Source organism: Schistocerca piceifrons, chromosome X (assembly GCF_021461385.2).
Source record: "Schistocerca piceifrons isolate TAMUIC-IGC-003096 chromosome X, iqSchPice1.1, whole genome shotgun sequence".
Taxonomy (NCBI): Eukaryota; Metazoa; Arthropoda; class Insecta; order Orthoptera; family Acrididae; genus Schistocerca; species Schistocerca piceifrons.
In genome coordinates this window covers 319523417-319545343 of record NC_060149.1, presented here as the reverse complement: position 1 = coordinate 319545343, position 21927 = coordinate 319523417, and the positions used below count along the sequence as shown (strand labels likewise).

The window sequence follows — 21927 nt, the reverse complement described above, 5'->3', positions numbered from 1 at the left end:
GTATGACTAATAGTTTGCATGTGGCATGCTAGAGAACATGAAAATCTAACGCATGTTTTTTGAAGGCACTGCTGGTTGTATAAAACCCATCAGTAGGGACAGCTGTATGTAAATGATCGGATGGACAATATCGAAAGCTCTCTGATGGTGTTTGTACATGGCGATAATATAAAGTTGCAATGCTGGAGACTTCTAGAAAAAGGAAGGAAGATCTAAAAAGAATAAACTGTTGATGTAAGGCTTAGTAGCTGACTGGGTACAAACAAAATGTGCAAAAATTGGCATTAAGAACCATTACTGTTGAATTACATTACAGAAGATAAATTACTACGAACAGTAACAGCCGTAAAATATCTACGCATATGTGCCCTGAGTGACCTAAAGTAGAAGGGCCTAATTAAATTAAAAAATTGGATGGCAGGATTCATTGGAAGAATCCTAAGGAAATGTAATTCGTAGACAAAAGGAGTAACCTACAAAATTTTTGGTCAAGTGATTCTTGAGTACTGCCCATCAGTCTGAGGCCCTTACAATTAGGATTAATTGATGAGATAGAGATGATCTGGTTGTTAGCTTATAATGTTAATAGTACAATCAGTAGAGGTGCTCTAAAAAAGTGAATTACATCTGATGAATGAGCTTTTCAGGTTTCAGTATGCTTCAGACATGAAAACAAAAATAGCTGTGACAGTTATTGACTTATGATGTTTAGTTTGCAGTTGGTACATCCGATTACTATTAGTAACTACATTCTAATCCCTAAACCTAGTTACAGAAATGTGAATAAAACTCACTGGCTTCTACTTTTGGTATTCTGGCCCATGCCAACCTCTGCATCTTTGAGATGCAAACTGTAATCATTTCTCAGCTCACTTACCGGTAATACAAACAATGGCTGTGGAAACATAGTCTTCCTGCTGTTAATATTCCTGAAACTTGGCAATAATGTGGAATATGTTTGGCAACTCTGTGATTGCAGCATTACTTCCTGCATAGCACAGTATTATCCTGTTAAATTCACTTGATATTTCTTTGTCATTTCCATAGAATAACCTGAGTGATTTTCACTTAAAGTGTGACATCGGGCAATCAGTTTTTAGTTTTGAGTACAGGAATGTCATTCCACACGAGAGCTGCAACTAACCTTGTCTTTTACAATGAGTCAGTAAATCACTCACACTGGCAAAAATAAGGGAGGACGACTGCCACAGCTGTTTTCCTGCTCTGAGATAACAAGGTAATGCTGTAAAATGATGGCTGCATTAGTTCTCAGTTCCAATCTCAATGGAAGGCATCTTTTTATTTCTTTTGTGACAAACCTACAAGTAGCCAGACTGATAGTCAACAAGAAAATCTTAAGAAAACTTCTCCATCGTAAGTCTTCTCACTACTCTCAGTACCTCATACCCTAATTGCAAAAAACTTATACACTGAACACTTGATAAGGCATTCTTCTGCTTTGAGCTGCCTCCACAGCTTTCACCCCTCTACTACACCCAGAGTAAACAATATAACATGCATTTTAGACCTTTCCCCACTTGTGACTATCTGATAATGCTTAAACAACATACATAAGATGCAAAATCCAATATGTAACTGCAAGGCATATACTACAACCTCAAGTTTAAAAAAAAATGACATTTGGTTAACACATTCATAGCAATCAATGTGTGCTGTGTTACTGCAGGGTGTTCACTTGCTTTTTTGAAGTTATTTCAAGCAGAAAATCAAACTACAACAATAACCAATTCCATGCTTGTCAATACAAGAGCAGAAATGTGTCCAAGATGCACTGTGTTGCAATCACCTTGGTAAACACCGGTTGGTGTCAAGAAGTTGGTGGCAGGTGGCCACTGTTTGGTGAGGAAACTCTTGAGTATAAACTGTACTTATACTGATGGAGCCCTATAATGATCTGAGCAGAAAACAACACTTCCTCCAGAAGTGTCCACATCCTAAAATATTACCAAATTGTGCAGATGGCTTGAATTCAGAGGAGCAGCCAATTTTATTGGTACCTTAAGTGAATGTCTCAGACCAAGTTTCTGCTGCAGCTTGTCAGGTTTTATGTCAAAGTCTGGACATATTCACCTTTTAATGTGACACATTTGCCAGAGACCTTGGTTGTAGATGTCTCCATTTTGGTTCTTCAGGAAATATTCCACCTCAAAAGTCACCTTGTTGTCATTCTGAAAATGCCGACCATGGAATGTTTTCTTCAGGTTTAAAAAAAGAGGGGTATGAATTCACTGGGCACCATGTAAGGAGAATATAGAGGATGAGGCAAAATTTTATAATCCAAAAAGCAGGAACTGTAAATATGTCCTGTGCATAATGAGTTGAGGTGTTGTCATAGAAAAGAATCTCCCTCTTGGACAGTGCCCAGTAACACTTTTCGATTTTGATAGCATGCTCCTGTGAAAGTGTGCCCTTTACAAGCATAATTTTTTAGCATCACACCATGACAGTCCTAAAAATACTCTTCATCATCCTCACCTTTTTCAGTGGTAATAAAGCCACATGTTTCTACTACTTGGTTTGCTCCTTTCTCTTGAGATCATAGAAGTTCACTCAGCACTTGTCCATTGAACACATGGCTAAAGAAATCAAATGTATTGACCTGACACAGGTGAAACATTTTGGTCTAATGTGCTTTCTAAAGAGTGTGAGCTGTCATGAAGCCCAGTGGGCAGTAACTTTTTTCACGTTCAAAATGTAGTGCAAAACATTGAAAACTCATTGATGACTGCAGTGTGCTAAACTAGGAAACACACTTTAACTTTCTGGCAGGAGGTGGTTGTTCTTATTATTCTTCCTCTTTTTCAGTGTGAAGATAAGGCCGAGTTTGCCTCTTTAAAGCAAACTTGCTGTGAGTATAGGTTTAGCCATCTTGTTCTGAACAGAAATATCATTGTCTTTATTTCCACCACCAGTGCCAATGCCAAAACAGGTCTGGAACTTGGTTCACAATACTCTCTTCTAGTATCTGCTAATGTTGACTTTAATTTCCACCATGATTGATGTTCATTCTTTTTTCACATTTGCAAAGACTGCCACTTTTCTTTCTCTCTTCTGCCCCTCCTCCAGCTTCCCTTCTCCCATTACATTCCACGAGATCATTTGAACCAAATCTATTCAGTCACAGACCAAGTACTAAAAATAATTTACAGAAAGTTCATAAGAAATATGTAAAAAATATACACATGAATGATTTAGCACCATAAAATGAAGATTTTGAAGTGGAAGGAATTCCTGTGCATAATAAAATGAGATTGACACAGGGAAGCCCTTCAGCTCAGATTTTAAATATCTGGGCTTTATCACTCACCTTTCCGCAGTTGAATTGCCAGTCTGTGGGAAATGGACCATTTAGAATAGTGCAAAAAGACTACTCTTACACTGAAGACAAAAACTTCTACTTCCTCAAATCCTAACTGTGATTCCTCCAAGAAAACATTTCATCTACTTTTAGTCTTAAGAGCTTGAAGTGTTTGACCACTCTCATTAAACTGAAAGTTCCTGGCAGATTAAAACCATTTGTCAAGCCAGGACAGAACCTGAAATCTTGCCTTTCTTACTGACAGAGCATCTGGACATGACTCATGACCCACCCTCACAGCTCTACCTCCACCAGTACCTTTCTCTTATCTTCCAAACTTCACAGAAGCTCTTCTGTATACCTTACTGTACTAGCACACCTGGAAGGAATATTACAGAGAAGTGGCTTAGCCACAGCCTAGGGCACTGTTTCCAGAATGAAATCATTTCTTCACAATATGTTTATTCTACCTGTTCAGACAGCCAAGCCCATTAAAATGCCCACTTCTGGGACACAGGGAGACATGCCAGATCTGGATCAAATCTGCCTGGCTGATTAACAACAGGGGCCAGTGTGCCAGCCAGGCTGCATGTGGTTTTCAGGCCATTTCCCACATCCAACTAGGTAAGTACCAGGTTCGTACCGATGTCCCACCTCAGATACACGATACACAAATATTTTAAAAATGTACTCATATTCCAACATGAAACTTATTCTAGGTGGAGACAGATGGTGTAATGAATTCCATCACATGGGTGGGGGGAGGGGGGGGGGGGGGGTGGCAGTGTCAGGAAGGGCATCAGGCCACCAACTTTACCACATCTCATATAACAATGTCTTCCCTGTAGAGAAACAGGAAAGGAGGAGGAGGAGGAGGAGGAGGAGGAAGCAGGAGGATGAGAAGGAGGAGGAGGAGGAGGAGGAGGAGGAGAAAAAGAGATCCTTCATTCCAGGAGTGCTAGTCCATCATTATATGAAAGAGGTCTTCTCTAAAGTTTGAAAATTAAAAGAGGTACTGAGAGAAGTTAATACGTGAGGGTGAGACACAAGCCTTGTCTGGGTAGCTCAGTCACTAAGAACACTGCCTGGGAAGGTCAAGATTCAGGTTTCGAGTCGCAGTCTAGTACACAGTTTTAATTAGGCTCTCTAATCACTATGGGACTTAACATCTGAGGTCATCAGTCAATTAGGCAGCAAGTTCCAAAACAGCATACATACTGCTGCAGAGTGAAAGGACACTCTGGAAGTGACAAGCTGTTTTGTGTAATCTACATGTTGATGTAACTCACAATCGCATTAGCTGTATCATTCCATGCCTTTCACAATGACATTTCTGTAACTTAAAAAAGAAAGAAAGAAAGAAAGAAAATCATCTGTCATGAACACTGTAGCAGTCCCTATTCTGCAGCACTACAGATTCAAATTTGTTCCCCCATTTGTGTACACTGGAATACAACTTCGCCCTCATATCTGCAGTTCCATAATGTTACACCTTATGCAAAATTATAAACAAAAATTTTAATATTTCAAAGATTTTGGTGAAATCAAATTTAAAAAATCTACAGTGCTCAACTTAGCATGCCCTACAAGTACATGACACACAAAATAATAAACAAAATGCATTTTTTAAAATTTTTTATAACACTTAATGATTTAAGAAGAAACCCTGTGCATTAATTTCTCAGTCACTGCTCAAGGGGACTCACTCTCAAAAATTTCAGAATATTTTCCTTCAAGTTGCTACCAAGGTTTAGTTTTTGTTAATTGCCTTTGAATTTCCTTAGACCCCGCCACTGAACCACTGCATAGTAAAATACTGCACAAGTAATTTAATAAATATTTCCAGTTTCTATCCATCTTACTTTTCATAAATTCACTGAATTCTCTGCTGATTATTTTGAGTATGAGCTAGAAAATCTCACATTAGTACTTTGGGAGGCAAAACTGTGCAACAACATTAAAAAGAAAACTGGGATTCTCGGAAAGTTCAGATGTTCTTGGCAGCCAAATGAGACAAAGAATTTCAAAGTGAATATATCTATTGTGCTGACTTTATCTTGTGTTTATCCAGCATGCACAGCACTCCAGATGCCTACCGTGAGGTAAGTTATGATGACGGTAATCACTTGGCAAAAGTAGGAGTTCTGAAGTACATTCTCTCCAGCACCTGAGCAGCCCTATCATTATAGTTCAAAAGCCAGTTAGTGTCCTGGAAATTTGTGGGCATTTCAAACTTTACCAACTTTACAATAAAATCAACTTTGCAACATACAGGTATATGAATGAAGTTATGTTATTTACAAATGAGTTGGTTGGTTGGTTTGAGGTATAAAGGGACCAAACTACAAGATCATCAATCCCTTTTTCCTGACACAGACAAGGCACAGGCTAGAACAACACCCAAAGTACGTTTGGGAAAGTAAAAGGGTGGAAAAGGAATGCGGAAAACCACATAAAAATAAAATAAATGGAATGAACAAAAAATGGGGAAAACGTACACCACAAGCAAAAGTAGAAGAAGGTTTAAAACTATAGAGCAGAAAATCTGGGCTGGCTGATCACAAGAATAAAAAGAGGATGACCCAGCCACTCTGCAACACACTAAAATGTCCACCTCAAAAGACGAGGCAAGCTGAACACATGAAGGTACAGGATGAACACCAGGAAAAACAAATGCAAAGAAAGGGTGACAGAGTTAAAATGGAGGAGGGTGGAGGCCCCGGAGAGAAGGCCACACACACAGCCTTACATGGTATGATAAAAAAAAACCTTACAAATAAAACATAAAACTAAATCTGCTGTTGAGCCACTGTCGCCCAACACTGAAGGTAGGGTGCCAGGAAGGTTAAAAGACCGCCTCAGATCGGCTAAAATTGGGCACTCCAACAAGATGTGTATGACTTTCGTAGGGGAGCCACAGCGACACCAAGGTGGGTCCTCGCGACGGAGGAGGTAACCATGTGTTAGCCACGTATGACCAATGCAGAGCCAGCAGAGAACCATAGACTCCCTGTGAGAGGCTCGCATGGAAGACTTCCACACATCTGTAGTCTCCTTTATGACACACAGTTTGTTGTGGGTACTGAGACTATGTCATTCCATCTCCCAAAGCTGAAAAACCTGGTGGCGTTATAATTAACACATGTCAGTGATGGGGAATCCGATCTCCAGAAGCGGTTTCCATGTAGTCTGTTTGGCCAGCCTGTCGGCAAGTTCATTTCCTGGGATTCCGAGACCTGGGGCCCAGACAAACACCACTGAATGACTGGACTGTTCCAAGGGCACAGATGGACTCCTGGATGGACACTATCAAAAGATGACGAGGATAGCACTGGTCGATAGCTTTTAAGCTGCTCAGGGAGTCAGTACAGAGAAGAAACGGCTCACCAGAGCATGAATGGATGTACTCAAGTACATGAGATATGGCCACCAGTTTTGGTTCCAGATGAATGGTATGACGCTGACAGAAGTGCATAACACAATTTCGTGGCTGAAAACTGGAAGTCGTGGGCTAGAGCCAATGACTGCGCCTTGTGGATGGCTCCCTGTAGGTGCCGCTCAGCAACACCAGTACTGGAGCAGCAGTATAAAATGCAGAAGTCGTTCGTATACAGAGAAGGTGAGACGGATGACCCTACAGCTGCTGCTAGACTGTTAATGGCCACTAAAAATAGAGATACACTCAATACGGAGCCCTGCGGGACCCCATTCTCCTGGATATGGGGGGAGGTATGCGAGGCACCAACTTGGACACGGAAAGTATGGAGCACCAGGAAATTTTGATAAAATTCGGGAGCGGGCCCCAGAGACCACACTCATACAATGTGGCAAGGATACAATGTCGCCAGGTCGTGTCGTAAGCTTTTCGTAAATCAAAACAGAGGGCAACAAAGTGTTGGCATCTGGAAAAGGTTGTTCATATGGCAGACTCAAGGGACACAAGATTATCAGTGGCAAAGCGATCCTGACGGAACAAAGCGATCCTGACGGAAACCGCCCTGACATACAGCTAGTAGGCCATGGGACTCCAGGACCTAACCCAACTGCCGACCCACCATAAGTTCTAGCAGCTTACAAACAACGTTGGTGAGGCTGATGGGTCTACTAGCTATCCACATCATGCGGGTTTTTACCGGGTTTGAGCACTGGTATGATGGTGCTCTCCCACTATTGCATGAGATCAAGTTGAAGATGATGAGATATCACTTGTAGTTGGACAAGAGATCTTTAATCATTTGTCTGTGGATTTGGTCCGGCCCAGGAGCTGTGTCAGGGCAATGTGCAAGTGCGCTGAGGAGCTCCCAATCTGTAAATGGGGCATTATAGGGTTCACTGTGGCGTGTAGTGAACGAGAGGGCTTTCCCTTCCATCCATCATTTGATAGTGAGAATGACTGGGGGATAATTCTCCAACGCGGAGGCTCGAGCATAGTGCTCAGCAGTCGCATTTGTGTAGGTAGATAACATGCCATTTAAGTTAACGCCAGGGACACCTGTTGGGGTCTGGTACCCAAAAATGTGTCTGATCTTCGTCCAGACTTGGGAAGGTGATGTATGGCACCCAGTGGTCGGGACGTACCTCTCCCAACACTCCTGTTTCCATCTTTTTATAAGCTGGCAAACATGGGCACAGAGCCCTTTCAAAGCTATTAGGTGTTCCAGAGTAGGGCGCCACTTATGTCGCTGTAGAGCCCACCTATGCTCTTTAACAGCCTCAGCAATTTCTGGCGACCACCAAGGTACTGTCTTTTGCTGGGGGCACCCTAAGGAACAATGGATCACGTTTTCTGCAACAGAAACTTTTGTGGCGGTGTTCGTAGCGACAAACAATTCGCGGTAGAAACGGCTTACGAAGTCACCGCCACACTTTTAATAGCGGGCCGACCGGTCCGCTGGAACAGTGAACAGAAAGATGAAAACCCAAACACTCTGATTAAATAAAAGTCGGTACTTATCTTTATTGACGAAGATACAGAAACACAATAGTGAACTCCGTGTCTACAGAAATCTGTCTAGTTCGAGTCGGAGCGGCTAGGTCAGCGTCGGCTGACAACAAACAACAACTCTGCTGCGATGAACACACAACTGACTAGCCAGTACACAATTCGGTGGCGAGTATACAACTGAGCGGCGAATACAGAACTGTCCTAGCGCTCGCGACTCCAGCGCTTAAGAAACCAGAAGCCAGCGGTGGCGCGCGCAGACTTGCGGCGATTTCCTGTATCGCTGGCGCTGCTTATGCGGACGGCGTCCGGACTTTGATGCTGCCAACCTTTTGGCAGCGGGCTCGGTTGGCATTACTGGCTAGGATATAACAGAAACAATCATTCTAGTGACCCACTCAACCACCATACTGATGGTACCATATGGGGGAGATCCAACGGTGACAGCAGAGGTGAAAGCTTCCAGTCTGCCTTGTTTAAAGCCCATCTGGGTAGGCGTCCATTGACATGATGCCGGGGGAGCGACAGAAAGATGGGGAAGTGGTCACTATCATACAAGTCATCATGGGCTCTCCAGTGGACAAATGGGAGAAGTCCTGGGCCGCAAAGTGATACATCAATGGCTGAGTAAGTACCATGAGCCACACTGAAATGTGTGGGGGCCCCAGGATTTAGGAGGCAGAGATTGAGCTGAGACAGTAAATTTTCGAAATCTCTACCTCGGCCAGTAAGCATGGTGCTACCCAACAAGAGGTTATGGGTGTTAAAATCTCCCACAAGTAGGAAAAGTTTAGGGAGTTGTTGAATCAATGCAGCCAAGAGGTTCATGGGTACCGCACAATCTAGAGGAAGATATATGTTGCAGACAGTTATTTCCTGCATCGTCCTTATTCTGACAGCCACAGCTTCAAGAGGAGTGTGAGGGTTCACTACATACCGCGTTCAGGACGTAGACGCAAACTGCACCTGACTCTTGTAATAACCTCTATAGCCGTGGAGGGCAGGGGTTCCCATTGCTGGAAATAGGCTTCCTGGAGGGAATGCAGAAAGCAGGTGTAGAGCTTAACAGTTGCCGTAGCTCAGCCAGGTGGTTACAAAAAAAAAAAAAAAAAAAAAAAAAAAAAGGACAGTAATTCCACTGGAGGGTGACATTATCATGAGGCTCAGAAGGCATGAAGCATGCAAGGAGGCAGGTTACACCTCAGGGCCACCTGCTGCCACCAATTGAGTATTTATATCGATTCCCACTACGGATGAGGCATCAGTGAGATCCAGGTCCTCAGTGGATGCTAAGATCTCCACCTCATCTATAGATGCAGGATTGGTAGGGAGTGGTGATGTTGGGGCCACCTGAGGGTCCTGTTTCTTAGTCTTCTTCTTCTTCTTCTTCTTCTTTTTCTTCTTCATTTGCTTACCCTCTCGCTTCTCTTTAGGCGATTGCTGGGAGGACTTCTCCGAAGTAGCTTCAGGCATGGAGGAAGACCCGAAGCTCTTCGTCCAACAGCTTTTGGCTCCTTTAGCCACTGGTAAGTGTCCGCTGTGGCATTAGTGGAGACCTTGGGAGAGAGGGTCCCAAGGGCTGTTACTTCTCCGGCTGGGGGAGGGGACCGATGTCCCCTGGGTTTGGGACGCCTTGCTCCCAAAGTAGATACTTTGGGAGCAACGAAAGAAGACGTGCACCCAGCCAACTGGAGGGGGGAGGAAGATGGGCGGCCCTGAGGGCCCACTGGAGTAACCTTAGATGATGGGTGTAACAGCGTCATCAATGGCGATGCCGTCATGGAGGCAGCATAAGAAGATAGCATGGGAACAGGGTTCAGTCTTTCATATTTGAGTTTAGCGTCGTGGTAAGACAGCCTGTCCAGGATCTTGTACTCCATAATTTTGCGCTCCTTTTGGAGTACCAGGCAGTCTGGCAAGAAGAGGGAGTGATGCTGTCCACAGTTCACACAGGTTGGAGGAGGTGCACATGGAGTATTCAGATGCAGCAAATGTCCGCAGTCTCTACATGTGGCGCTGGAAGGGCACTGGGAGGACATGTGCCCAAATTTCCCCCCCGCATAGGGGGAGGGACATAGGTTTCGACGTCACATCAGTACACCATCACTTTGACCTTTTCAAGTAACTAATCACCCTCAAAAGCCAAGATGAAGCCCATCAGTGGCAACCCTATTGTCTTTGGGTACCTTATAAATGCACTGGATGAAATGAACACTCTGCTGTCCTAAATTGGCACGTAGCTCGTCATCGGACTGTAATAGCAGGTCGCGATGAAAAATAGTTCCCTGGACCATATTGAGGCTTTTGTGGGTAGTGACTGAAACAGGAATATCACCCAGCCTGTCACAGCCGAGTAATGCCTGGGACCGGGTTGGGGATGCCGTCCGAATCAAAACAATCCCATTGTGCATTTTGGACAGTGCTGTCAGTTCCCTGAACTTATCCTCCATGTGCTCAGCAAAATACAGAGGCTTTGTTTCCAGAAAGGAGTACCCATCAGTTCTGCTGTACGCCAAGTAACAGGGCGAATATGAATTCTGTCACTTTGAAGCCTTATGTTCCTCCCAAGGTGTTGCAAGGGAGGGGAATGATTTAGGGGCATATCTGTCAGTAATAAAATCAACCTTTATTTTCTTAGAGACTTCTGGGGCGATTTGGTCCCCAGAGAAAGATGACTTAGTCCACTTCATCACGGGTCATCCACCCTGATGCCACCCACTCCGATCAGGGGCTCTCCCCACGGGCACCACCCAGCCTCAGCAAAGGTCACCTGACATGATGGCCATTGCCGGGAGTCCTGATGCCCCAGGAAGACAGACATCTACTCCTTGGCATACGTGGGGAGTTTACTGCTCAGGCATCAGCAGTGCCACCCCTGTGTTGTCAGGGGGCTTCCACCAAATGGGTACATGATGGCCCCACCACAACGGACTGGCTACCATGCTGGATATTGGGCGCAGAGAAATCCAATCTTGTCATGGGGGCGAAAGAGGACAGGAAGAAGATGACATACCCCAGAAAGTGTCCTCACCCGAATAGTTGAATTGCAGGTGGAGATGTGAAGTCATTATGACAAGAGGTTCAGGAGATCGAATCTAAGAGTGCTATGGATAACTCATGCACCATGTAAGGCGTCCTTCCCCATATGGCTCGCACTTCTGTAGAATTTGGAAAGTGGCAGGGCAAACCATAAAATGGGACCTGAACTTATAGGGCCGAAAAGAGGGAGACTCCTTTTAGTCACCTCTTACGACAGGCAGGAACACTTCGGGCCTATTCTAACCCCTGGACCCGCGGGGGGGGGGGGGGGGGGGGGGACAACTGAGTTGGGCATAGTTGCAGTATTTCAGTACAAAGCATAATTTTGAAATATGAACTTTGTACCAGGTTACAGCAGACCTGTAGCATTGTCACATTTTTTCCTCTTATCCATACACTAACTATGCACATGGTCATATATTTTACTTTAAATTATGGCACCAGATTGTGCATTTGCAATCAATGATGAAGATGCAATTTTTGTTTTTGTTACAGTTCAATCCAATATTCTATAACCTATTCATACATTTAATGAAAATATATATGAATACTAACCCAGATGATACTCATTGCATTTGTACTCCTGGTAACCTCTCATTGAAAGGCTATCTGTACATATTTCAGTATAATCATCAGTTCCTGGTTCCACTACATATAATTGTGGCCGTTGTGCTTTGCCTTTAGAATCTGGCTCTTTTGAATATCCCAGTAACACCAAATTACTGTTTAATGGTCCAATTCCACATATGTAAAATTCTGTAGTGAAAGTTGACACTGTAACAAGAAATTGATGTATTCAGCACTACTGATGGTATATACTGAATAGAAGGAAACCATCTCAATAGTATCATTGTACAATATATTTTGACAATCTTGAATGGAAATTTTGAGTTATGTATGAGTGTTTGTCTGGAAATAGAATTTCCACAGCTAGACATTATTTTTTATTTATTTTTGTTTCTATGCTACTAATTTTTGGATTAAAACTCCATGATCAAGCACACTTGCATACAAATGACAAATAAAAATTGAGTCTCAGCATAAAGATACAAATGTTGGCAAATTACATTATGAATAAAAAATGTGACACTTGCATAATATTCTAAAATATTTATTGTTTAACTAGATGATTTACGGCTGTTAATCCATTATCAGGTACAAAAATAAATATATGTAGCAGAGAATTGTGTGAGCTGAAACCAAATGCATCCAATGAGTCTCTCAATTGGCTGTAAAAGACGAAAATTATTAACATACAACATAAGACTAAAGTCAACAGACTCATTTCAATAAAAATGTGAAGTAAAAACTACTTAGCTTAGATAAAATATATGGTAAGTTGAGTTAGCAAACTATTTGTGAATTACTAGCAGTATACTGCTGTTATAATCTAATTTATGCAATGCTCGATACGACAGTAATCCTTACTTTTTGTAATAGATAATTACTAAGTGATAATCCCAGAATCCAGAACACAAAATCAGTTGCAATTTGCTTATCTAAAAGCTTCCACCAGGCAAACAAAATTTGATTTTCAATATTTTGCCTATTTATTGATTGAATTTAAAATTTTAAACAATTGTCATAACCTAGTCATTAAGGGGGATAATCTTATGTTAAATGTTTTACACAATAGGACAAGTATTGCAGTTAGAGACTGTGTGTTTGTCTTGAGGCAGTATAACTGATGGGGCACAAATAATGGGACTTTTATTCATTGCATATTTAAGGAGGAGGGCACTTGGAGATTTCCAAGAAACTTTACACACAATTTCAAATCTTTACGAAACTTTTTCTCAGCGACACCCCTCACAAAATGATGAAAGGAAAAAACGTTTATCATTTATTACATTTTCACTGTTTATGCAGTAAAACTTCAGCATCAGACATAATGTTCACACCACACTTTGCAGACAATATATACATGTATCACTGAAAGCACCTGCAAAATTATAACACTGTACAGCACATAGCTCAGAAGATTCGACATCATTAACATTGATATGCCTGAAAACTTCCTTTTGCTTAAAATGGAGAGAAAGTTACCGAGACTATATTCATCCAGTATTAGTGACTTCCAACAAAATTTAAGCATAATTTCAAACTTTTTCTACAGTTTTTCTCACTCACATGCTTAATATCAAATATTTAGCACATTAACTCATTTCTAAAGAATAGACATTGAAGCTGTAGCTTACTGGTGGCTACATTATCTGCTAAGCAAATAGCAATACACTTCATCATTGGAATGAAACAGGTATGACATACTTGAAGGCAGTAAAACAGCCAAGAAGGAATAATGATTACAATATAATACAACTGAAATAAAATAGACTATCAACCTACATTTTTCAGAGCAGAATTTACCCCATAGGCATCTATTTGATGCACATGTAAAAAATTACAAAGTACATCATCTGCTCAAGCTTTATACCAAATGTAAGACAGGATAGTATGGAAAGTGGTATGGTTAAAACATTAGAAAGTGTAACATCCTGGTCTACACAGCACAGAGAGTGAGATGTTTATGCAGAACAACATTGCATAGCACTGAAATAAATGAAAAAAATCTGTTAGTACAATGTCAGGCACTTGGTTATGCCAGATGGCTGTCCACCATTTACTAAACTCAGTGAAAATGCATCTTGATCTCATTTATTTTAATGCAAATGTAAAGTGTTCTCTTCTTTCATTCTGTATGATCCAATAACAGATGTTCTTGAAAAAGGTGCTGTGACCACAAAACTAGTAGCAACAAATACATAAATAAGCACCCTTTCAATGTCCTCTGTCAATCCCACCTGGTAAGGATCCCACACCGCGCAGCAATATTCTAACAGAGGACGAACGAGTGTAGTGTAAGCTGTCTCTTTAGTGGACTTGTTGCATCTTCTAAGTGTCCTGCCGATGAAACGCAACCTTTGGCTCACCTTCTCCACAATATTATCTATGTGGTCTTTCCAACTGAAGTTGTTTGTAATTTTAACACCCAGGTACTTAATTGAATTGACAGCCTTGAGAATTGTACTATTTATTGAGTAATCGAATTCCAACGGATTTTTTTTGCAACTCATGTGGATCACCTCACACTTTTCGTTATTTAGCGTCAACTGCCACCTGCCACACCATACAGCAATCTTTTCTGAATCATTTTGCAACTGATACTGGTCTTCGGATGACCTTACTAGACGGTAAATTACAGCATCATCTGCGAACAACCTAAGAGAACTGCTCAGATTGTCACCCAGGTCATTTATATAGATCAGGAACAGCAGAGGTGCAAGGGGTTGGAGCAGGTGATGGGGCACCCTTCCAATCCCTCAAGCAGCCGACGAGGCTAATGTGACCTACGTCACACTGAGGAGTAGAAATCAATTTCATTTGTAAAATGGGAAACCAGATCAGCTGTTTTGGCATCATTCACTAGCACCAGAGGCAATGCGTCAGCTAATATTTTGGTGTAAGGTGGTCAAATTAGGGCAGTTCAGTAGGATGTGGACCACCATCAGATGGGCACCACACTGATAGTGTTGTGGATCTTCATGTTGGAGAATGTGGTCAGGGGTCAGCCACGAAACACCAGTGTGAAGCCAACAGAGAACAGTAGATAACCTACCATGAGCACAAAGGCAAGACTGAAACTTGGCAATGGTCCACTTGATGGTTTGCAGTTTATTCTGAGAAACTAGGGCATGCCAATACACGTTCCAAGCCTCCAAAAATTGACGGCGTACTGTCGACCGAAGGCCCGGTTCCAGTACCCCCATCTTCAGATTCCAACTTGGCCAACTGTTCAGTGCGTTCATTCCCTGGGATCCCAACATGACCTGAGTCCATACAAAGATGGTCGACCATTCAGCTTGGTACAAATTACAAAGGAGATCCTCGATAGTCACAATCGATGGATGTCAACGGTAGCACTGCTTGATAGCTCAAAGACTACTCACAGGGTCACTGTCGATTAATAATGTCTTGCTAGTGCAAGAACAAACATGGTGTTCATCAACATCCACAGCTGAGGAGCAATAGTAAATGCAAAAATTGTCAACATACAGGAAGGGTGACACTGTAGAACCTACAGCCATAGCTAGACCACTGATAGCAACTAGAAAAAGGGGCACACTCAATAAGGAGCCCTGCACAACCCCATTCTATTGTATATGTGGGAAGCACCGACTTGAACCCAGAATATATGGTGTGACGAAGTTGGGAGCAGGCACCGGAGACCAAACTCACGTAGGGTAACAAGGATGTAGTGATGTCATGTGGTGTCATAAGCCTTTTGTAAGTCAAAGAAGAATTAGGTGTTGGTACTGGGCAAAAACACCCAGACTCCAGGTGGACCAAACTGTAAGCAGTAGAATGGCCCTGGCAAAAACCACCCCAGGACGGGGCCAGAAGACTCCAAGACTCAAGGTACTAACACTGCCGCCAGCTCATCATATGTTTGAGCAGCTTGCAGAGAACATTAGCGAGACTAACTGGGTGACAGCTGTCCATCTCAAGGTGGTGGTCACCCGGTTTCAGTACTGGGACAATGACACTTCCTCACCAATGAGACAGGAACTCACCCTTGCTCCAGATCCACTTGAAAATGGCAAGGACATGCCACTAGCTATCTACCGATAGGTGTTTGAGCCTTTGTCTGTGGATGCAGTCTGTACCTGGAGCCAGGGGTGCCAACTTATAAAAAATATTGGGGGGGGGGGGGGCTATACTGGGGGTCTTGCCCTGGGAAATTTTCTAAATTTTAGACAAAAATTGTGAGTTTTAAAGTTTTTTTTAGCATTTTAGAGTCATGTGATCAACATTAGAACCCCGAAAACTGGACTCTCGATAACTCGGCATTCTGGGAAACTCGACAAGCTTTTTTTGGCTTTGAAAAAAGAAACGAAACATAAAAACGCATGGGATTTTCGTAAAAAGGTAATTTAATTTACAGTAATAATCATGCTTGTAGACTGTTACAGAGGAGTGAATATACAGCTCTGAAAAGACTGAAATTATATTTAAATAAATCCTAAACTATCATTAAAAGAATAAAACATGAAATATTGTTGTCGCACAGTAATAGCACTTTGACTAATAAGTGAAACAGCTAATTTAAGCTTACATTGAATAAAGCTCAGGGTTCATTAAATAAAAACAATATCTCAAAGTTAATGCTTTAATAGAGTTAATAAAGTTAATGCATTATGCCTAATACTTTCAGTCAAAAAGTACGTAAATAGCGGGTTTCAATTGGGTCTTACACCCTAAAAATATTTAAGTATTTGAAAATAACTAATACAGTACTATGGTAATATAGTAATACAGTACTGAACTAGTACTAATATTTCGAAACTGAGGGTTCCAGGTGCTTCTGCTCCAGTCCTTTTGATGTCACTCCAGCCGCAGCACTGGCCTGCCGGCACCAGACTTTACCCGAAGGTTCGCGCACCAGGACAAATTCTAACTGTGCCCACAGCACTGTAACACTCTTACAATTCACGCCACTCGTTTTCAGTTAACCTGCTTACTACCATAATAATTATTTGTTTTAACTCATTACTGAATGTCTTTTAAAAGGTAACTATCATACTATCATCAAACAAGGGGAATAAAATATTCCACCATAATTTTGTGATTTCTTAAATTATTGGGGGGTGGGGGCTAAGCCCCCCCAAATGAATTTTTGAGGGGGCTAGGGCCCCCTCAGGCCCCATGGAGTCAGTGCCTGTGCCTGGAGCTGTGTCACAGTGAAGGACTAGGACACTGAGGAATTCCCACTCACTGTGTGGAGCATTGTGTGTCTCCAGGTGCTGTGTAGTGAAAGGTAAGTGAATTCGCTCCACCCACTGTTTGAGGATATGAAATGCAGACTGATAATTCTCAGACACAGAGGCTTCAGCATAATGCAAAGTAAAATGTTTAGCAACAGTGTCTGCATCAATTTAGCCAATACCATTCACAGAGATATTAGGTACACCTGTAGGGGACTGGCATCCGTAAACGCATTGAAGCTTTGTCCAAACATTTGAGGGAGAGATACACAGTCCAATGATAGCAACAAACCATTCCCAGCATTCTAGTTTCTGTCAGTTTATGAGGTGGTGGGTCCAGGCATGTACGCGTTTAGAGGCAGTAAGGTGCTCCATCAATGGATGTCACTTATGGCATTGGAAAGCACATCTGCCATCCCCGGCCACAGTGATTTTGGGGGTCCATCAAGGTACTGTCTTCCAATGGGGAGGTCCTGAGGGATAGGGGATCACTAAGACAGTTGTCAATAGGATGGTTGCATTTAAGGTCCTGAGAGCTGCATTAATATCTCCATATGGCAGGGTGCTAAGGGAGATGACACAGGTGCAGGCATCTCAGTCAGCTGTGTTGAGAGCCCGTCTGGGTGGATGCCCGAAGAGATGTTGCGGGAGAGTCCAGACGATCAGAAAATGATCACTGACACACTATCATGGACTCCCCAGTGGAAGGAAGGGAGAAGACCTGGGCTGCAAATGGAAAGATCAATGGCTGAATAAGACCTATATGCCACACCGAACTGTGTGGGAACACCAGTATTCAAGAGGCAAAGATAGAGCTCTGTGAGCAAGTTTTCGACAGCTTTGCTGTGGGCAGTGATCATAGTTCCACCCCACAGTAAGTTGTGGACATTGAAGTCATCCAGAATAATGAAATTTGGGATAAGCTAGAAATGAATGTGGACAATGCGGCCCCAGATATTTCACTATCAGGAGGGAGATACACATTACAAGTGGTGAACTCCACCCAACGCTCTGTCGTAGTCAGTTATATTCTTGAAATAGACCCTACAGTCACAGGAGGTAGGGGTTTGCAATGCTGTGAACCCAGTTTCCTATAGAACAACACAAAAAGTAGAGGAAATGCATAAGAGATATTGTAGCTAAGCCAGATGATGGAATAAACCACTACAGGTCCACTAGAGGACCTCGCTGCCAGTATACCATGGAGGCATGAAGAGACTATAGGGACAGGTCATGCCTCAGGGTAACCTGCTTCCATTGGTTGTGAGGATATGGCATCAATACACATCGTTTCCTGAGACATTTCTGTGGAGAATCAGGTGCCACAGGGACCACCAGGAACTCCGCCTCACGTACAGAGTCATCGAAACACATGGGGTCTGGTAGCATGGGGACCACTGGAACCTCCTTTGTATTGGAGGTCTTATTTTTGTCCCTCTTCTCCTTGGATAATTTCAATGTCCACAAGGGTTTTCAGCCCTAGTTACAGGAAGAGAGCAGAAATGCAAAACTCTATGATCTGCAACTTGTGACTCCTTCAGCCAACGGCTGGAATCAGGTGCAGATTAGCAGAATCCTGGGAGAGGAGCATCCTGGTGGACCATTTACTGGTGGGAAACGCTAGAAGAGGGTGTTGCTTTTCCAGTGGGAGTTGGGAATCAATATCCCCGGTCAGTGGAGAGTCAATGCACCCAAAGTGGGTATGGGGGAAGCAGTTGGAGGCGGCTGCCCAACCCCTGGGGAAAAATGTGTAGTCAAGCAGCCCCGACAAACTGACACAGAAGGCATGAAGAACGAGGGTACTGTTGCTGGAGAGGACAATGTCATCATAGCCATATCAACTGTCATCACATACATAAAGGATGCAAACGATCATACTCCTTCTTGGCCACTTAATATGTAGTCGGTCATGAGTCTTTTATTCTTTCATTTTATTTTCTTTGGAAGCCTGTGCAATGGTTCTTCCTGCAGTTTACACAGACGGGATTGGGGGGGAGGGGGGGGGGGGCACAAGGAATGTTCATGTGCATGAATCTCGTGCATTTTTATCACCACATAGAACATGGGAGGAGGAACACATGGCTTCACACTGCATCAATACACCATCACATTGACCTTTTCAGCAAGAAGCCACTTTCAAAGGCAAAGATGAAGGCTCCATTGTTCTTTGGTCCCCACTGGACAAGACAGACAAAATGCACACTCCATCACTCCAAATTGGCATGCAACTATCACAGGTCTGTAAGAGGAGATCATGGTGTAAGATGATACCTTGTGCCACACTGAGACTGTTATGGTGAGTTATTGTTACAGGAATGTCACCCAGCTTGCCATAGGTGAGCAGCACCCATGACTGAGCAAGGAGGGGTGTTTTAATCAGAATGGAGTCACTTTCCAGTTTTTGAAATCACTGTTAATTCCCCAAACCTGCCCTCAAGGTGTTCAACAAAGAACAGTGACTTTGTAGTAAAAAATGATTCCTATTGGTCCTAGAACAAACTAAGTTTTGGGGGGAGTATTTTTTCCCTTGTCCCTGAGCCTTATGTTCCTACCACAATGTAGCCAGGGAAGCATACATTTTGGGAGTATCTCTCTCTGTGTTGTACCATTAGAAGAGACTGCTGAGGCCATGTGACCACCAGCAGAAGACAGCTGAATTCGCTTCATGTGACTGTCTTCTGCCAGGGTGCCACTCACTCTCAATGAGGGCTCTCTCCATGAGTGCCAACCAGCTGTAGCCAATAAATCATTGCCTGGAGTCACCGTGCCCCAGCCAGGATAGGTACATATGCCTTGGCATGTAGGGGGAGTTTCCAGCTCAGGCACCAACAGTGCAATCCTTGCACGCTCAAGCGGCTACCGCCATGCATGATCCCCCCCCCACAATAGAATAGCTACCGTACTGGATTTTCGGCATAATATCTATGAAAGAAAGGAAGGATGCAAAGATCTGTGCTTCCGTAAAATTTGTAAATGAAACAGCAGGTCAATCCCAGCAATGAGGACCATATAATGAAGAATGAAAAGTTGTAAAATTCTACAAAAACTAAATCCAAGAACGGTCAGCACCAAGAAGATCATCTAATGGAAAGACAGGGGAAAAAAGAATAGTAGTAGCAGCATAGACATGCAGTATAAGAAGGAAAGCAGTGCTGCAAGGACCATAGCCTCTCATGGTGGCCAAGCAGATACCCACAAAAAGAGATGCGAGCCCCCCCCGGGGGGGGGGGGGGGGGAGGCGACATTTAGGGATACAGTGCAAATTGTTAAGTGCTGTGTAGAAAGGTGCAAAAAGCAATGGGGCATTGCAAAAATTGACTGTTGAAGCTAATTTTTTTTTGGTCACAGAGGATCACGTATGACTGCCCACAGAATACTGATGAATAGTGAACAATCAATGGAATACAAAAAACAATATGAAAAATGATAACTACTCACAGTATAAACAAATTGCAGTATTGACCTGTGGATAGTTACATAAACAGAGTGTTAATGAGGACAGTTTATCTTATGAACTGGTGTTCCCAGGTTTATCTCTTCTTTCCTACTTTCTGACACACTAATGCACGTGGGTTTTTATTTGTCTCAGTACCTTCATTCCTTGTAAGCTGTGCCTTAACAGTCCACTGGCACCAATGTGTAAAGATTCCATGAATTATAAAGGGTCAGTCACTGATCACATAAGATATAGTTTGCAAACAGATCTACAGGAGGCAGAACAGTCATCAAATACATTTGAAACTTCATCGTTTTGGAGTATGTGCACAAGTAAAGCTGCAGATGTACTAGCAGGAGATAGCCATCCTTACATGAATGACTTCTTATAAGTTTACTATGCTCGTCTTCCACTTCATTCTGGAGAATCATTCATGAACTGCAAATAAACAATCTGTATGACTGCTTACCTCCCCCATGAACCATGGACCTTGCCGTTGGTGGGGAGGCTTGCGTGCCTCAGCGATACAGATGGCTGTACCGTAGGTGCAACCACAACGGAGGGGTATCTGTTGAGAGGCCAGACAAACGTGTGGTTCCTGAAGAGGGGCAGCAGCCTTTTCAGTAGTTGCAAGGGCAACAGTCTGGATGATTGACTGATCTGGCCTTGTAACAATAACCAAAACAGCCTTGCTGTGCTGGTACTGCGAACGGCTGAAAGCAAGGGGAAACTACAGCCGTAATTTTTCCCGAGGGCATGCAGCTTTACTGTATGATTACATGATGATGGCGTCCTCTTGGGTAAAATATTCCGGAGGTAAAACTGTCCCCCATTCGGATCTCCGGGCGGGGACTACTCAAGAGGATGTCGTTATCAGGAGAAAGAAAACTGGCGTTCTACGGATCGGAGCGTGGAATGTCAGATCCCTTAATCGGGCAGGTAGGTTAGAAAATTTAAAAAGGGAACTGGATAGGTTGAAGTTAGGTATAGTGGGAATTAGTGAAGTTCGGTGGCAGGAGGAACAAGACTTCTGGTCAGGTGACTACAGGGTTATAAACACAAAATCAAATGGGGGTAATGCAGGAGTAGGTTTAATAATGAATAGGAAAATAGGAATGCGGGTAAGCTACTACAAACAGCATAGTGAACGCATAAAAATTGTGGCCAAGATAGATACAAAGCCCACACCTACTACAGTAGTACAAGTTTATATGCCAACTAGCTCTGCAGATGACGAAGAAATTGAAGAAATGTATGATGAAATAAAAGAAATTATTCAGATTGTGAAGGGAGATGAAAATTTAATAGTCATGGGGACTGGAATTCGATAGTAGGAAAATGAAAGAAGGAAAAGTTGTAGGTGAATATGGAATGTGGATAAGGAATGAAAGAGGAAGCCGCCTGGTAGAAATTTGCATAGAGCATAATT

General features: G+C 42.9%; 1 protein-coding gene across 2 annotated transcripts in view; it reads right to left on the bottom strand.

The window, feature by feature from the left end:
• The window catches only part of LOC124722938 (vacuolar protein sorting-associated protein 41 homolog), a 145768-nt gene that overhangs the window by 73399 nt on the left and 50442 nt on the right, over positions 1-21927 (bottom strand). For both annotated transcript variants that reach the window (XM_047248101.1, XM_047248099.1), the window contains exon 7: positions 11856-12074. In XM_047248101.1, coding sequence (XP_047104057.1) covers positions 11856-12074 — 219 coding nt within the window. The remainder of the gene's footprint in view (positions 1-11855; positions 12075-21927) is intronic.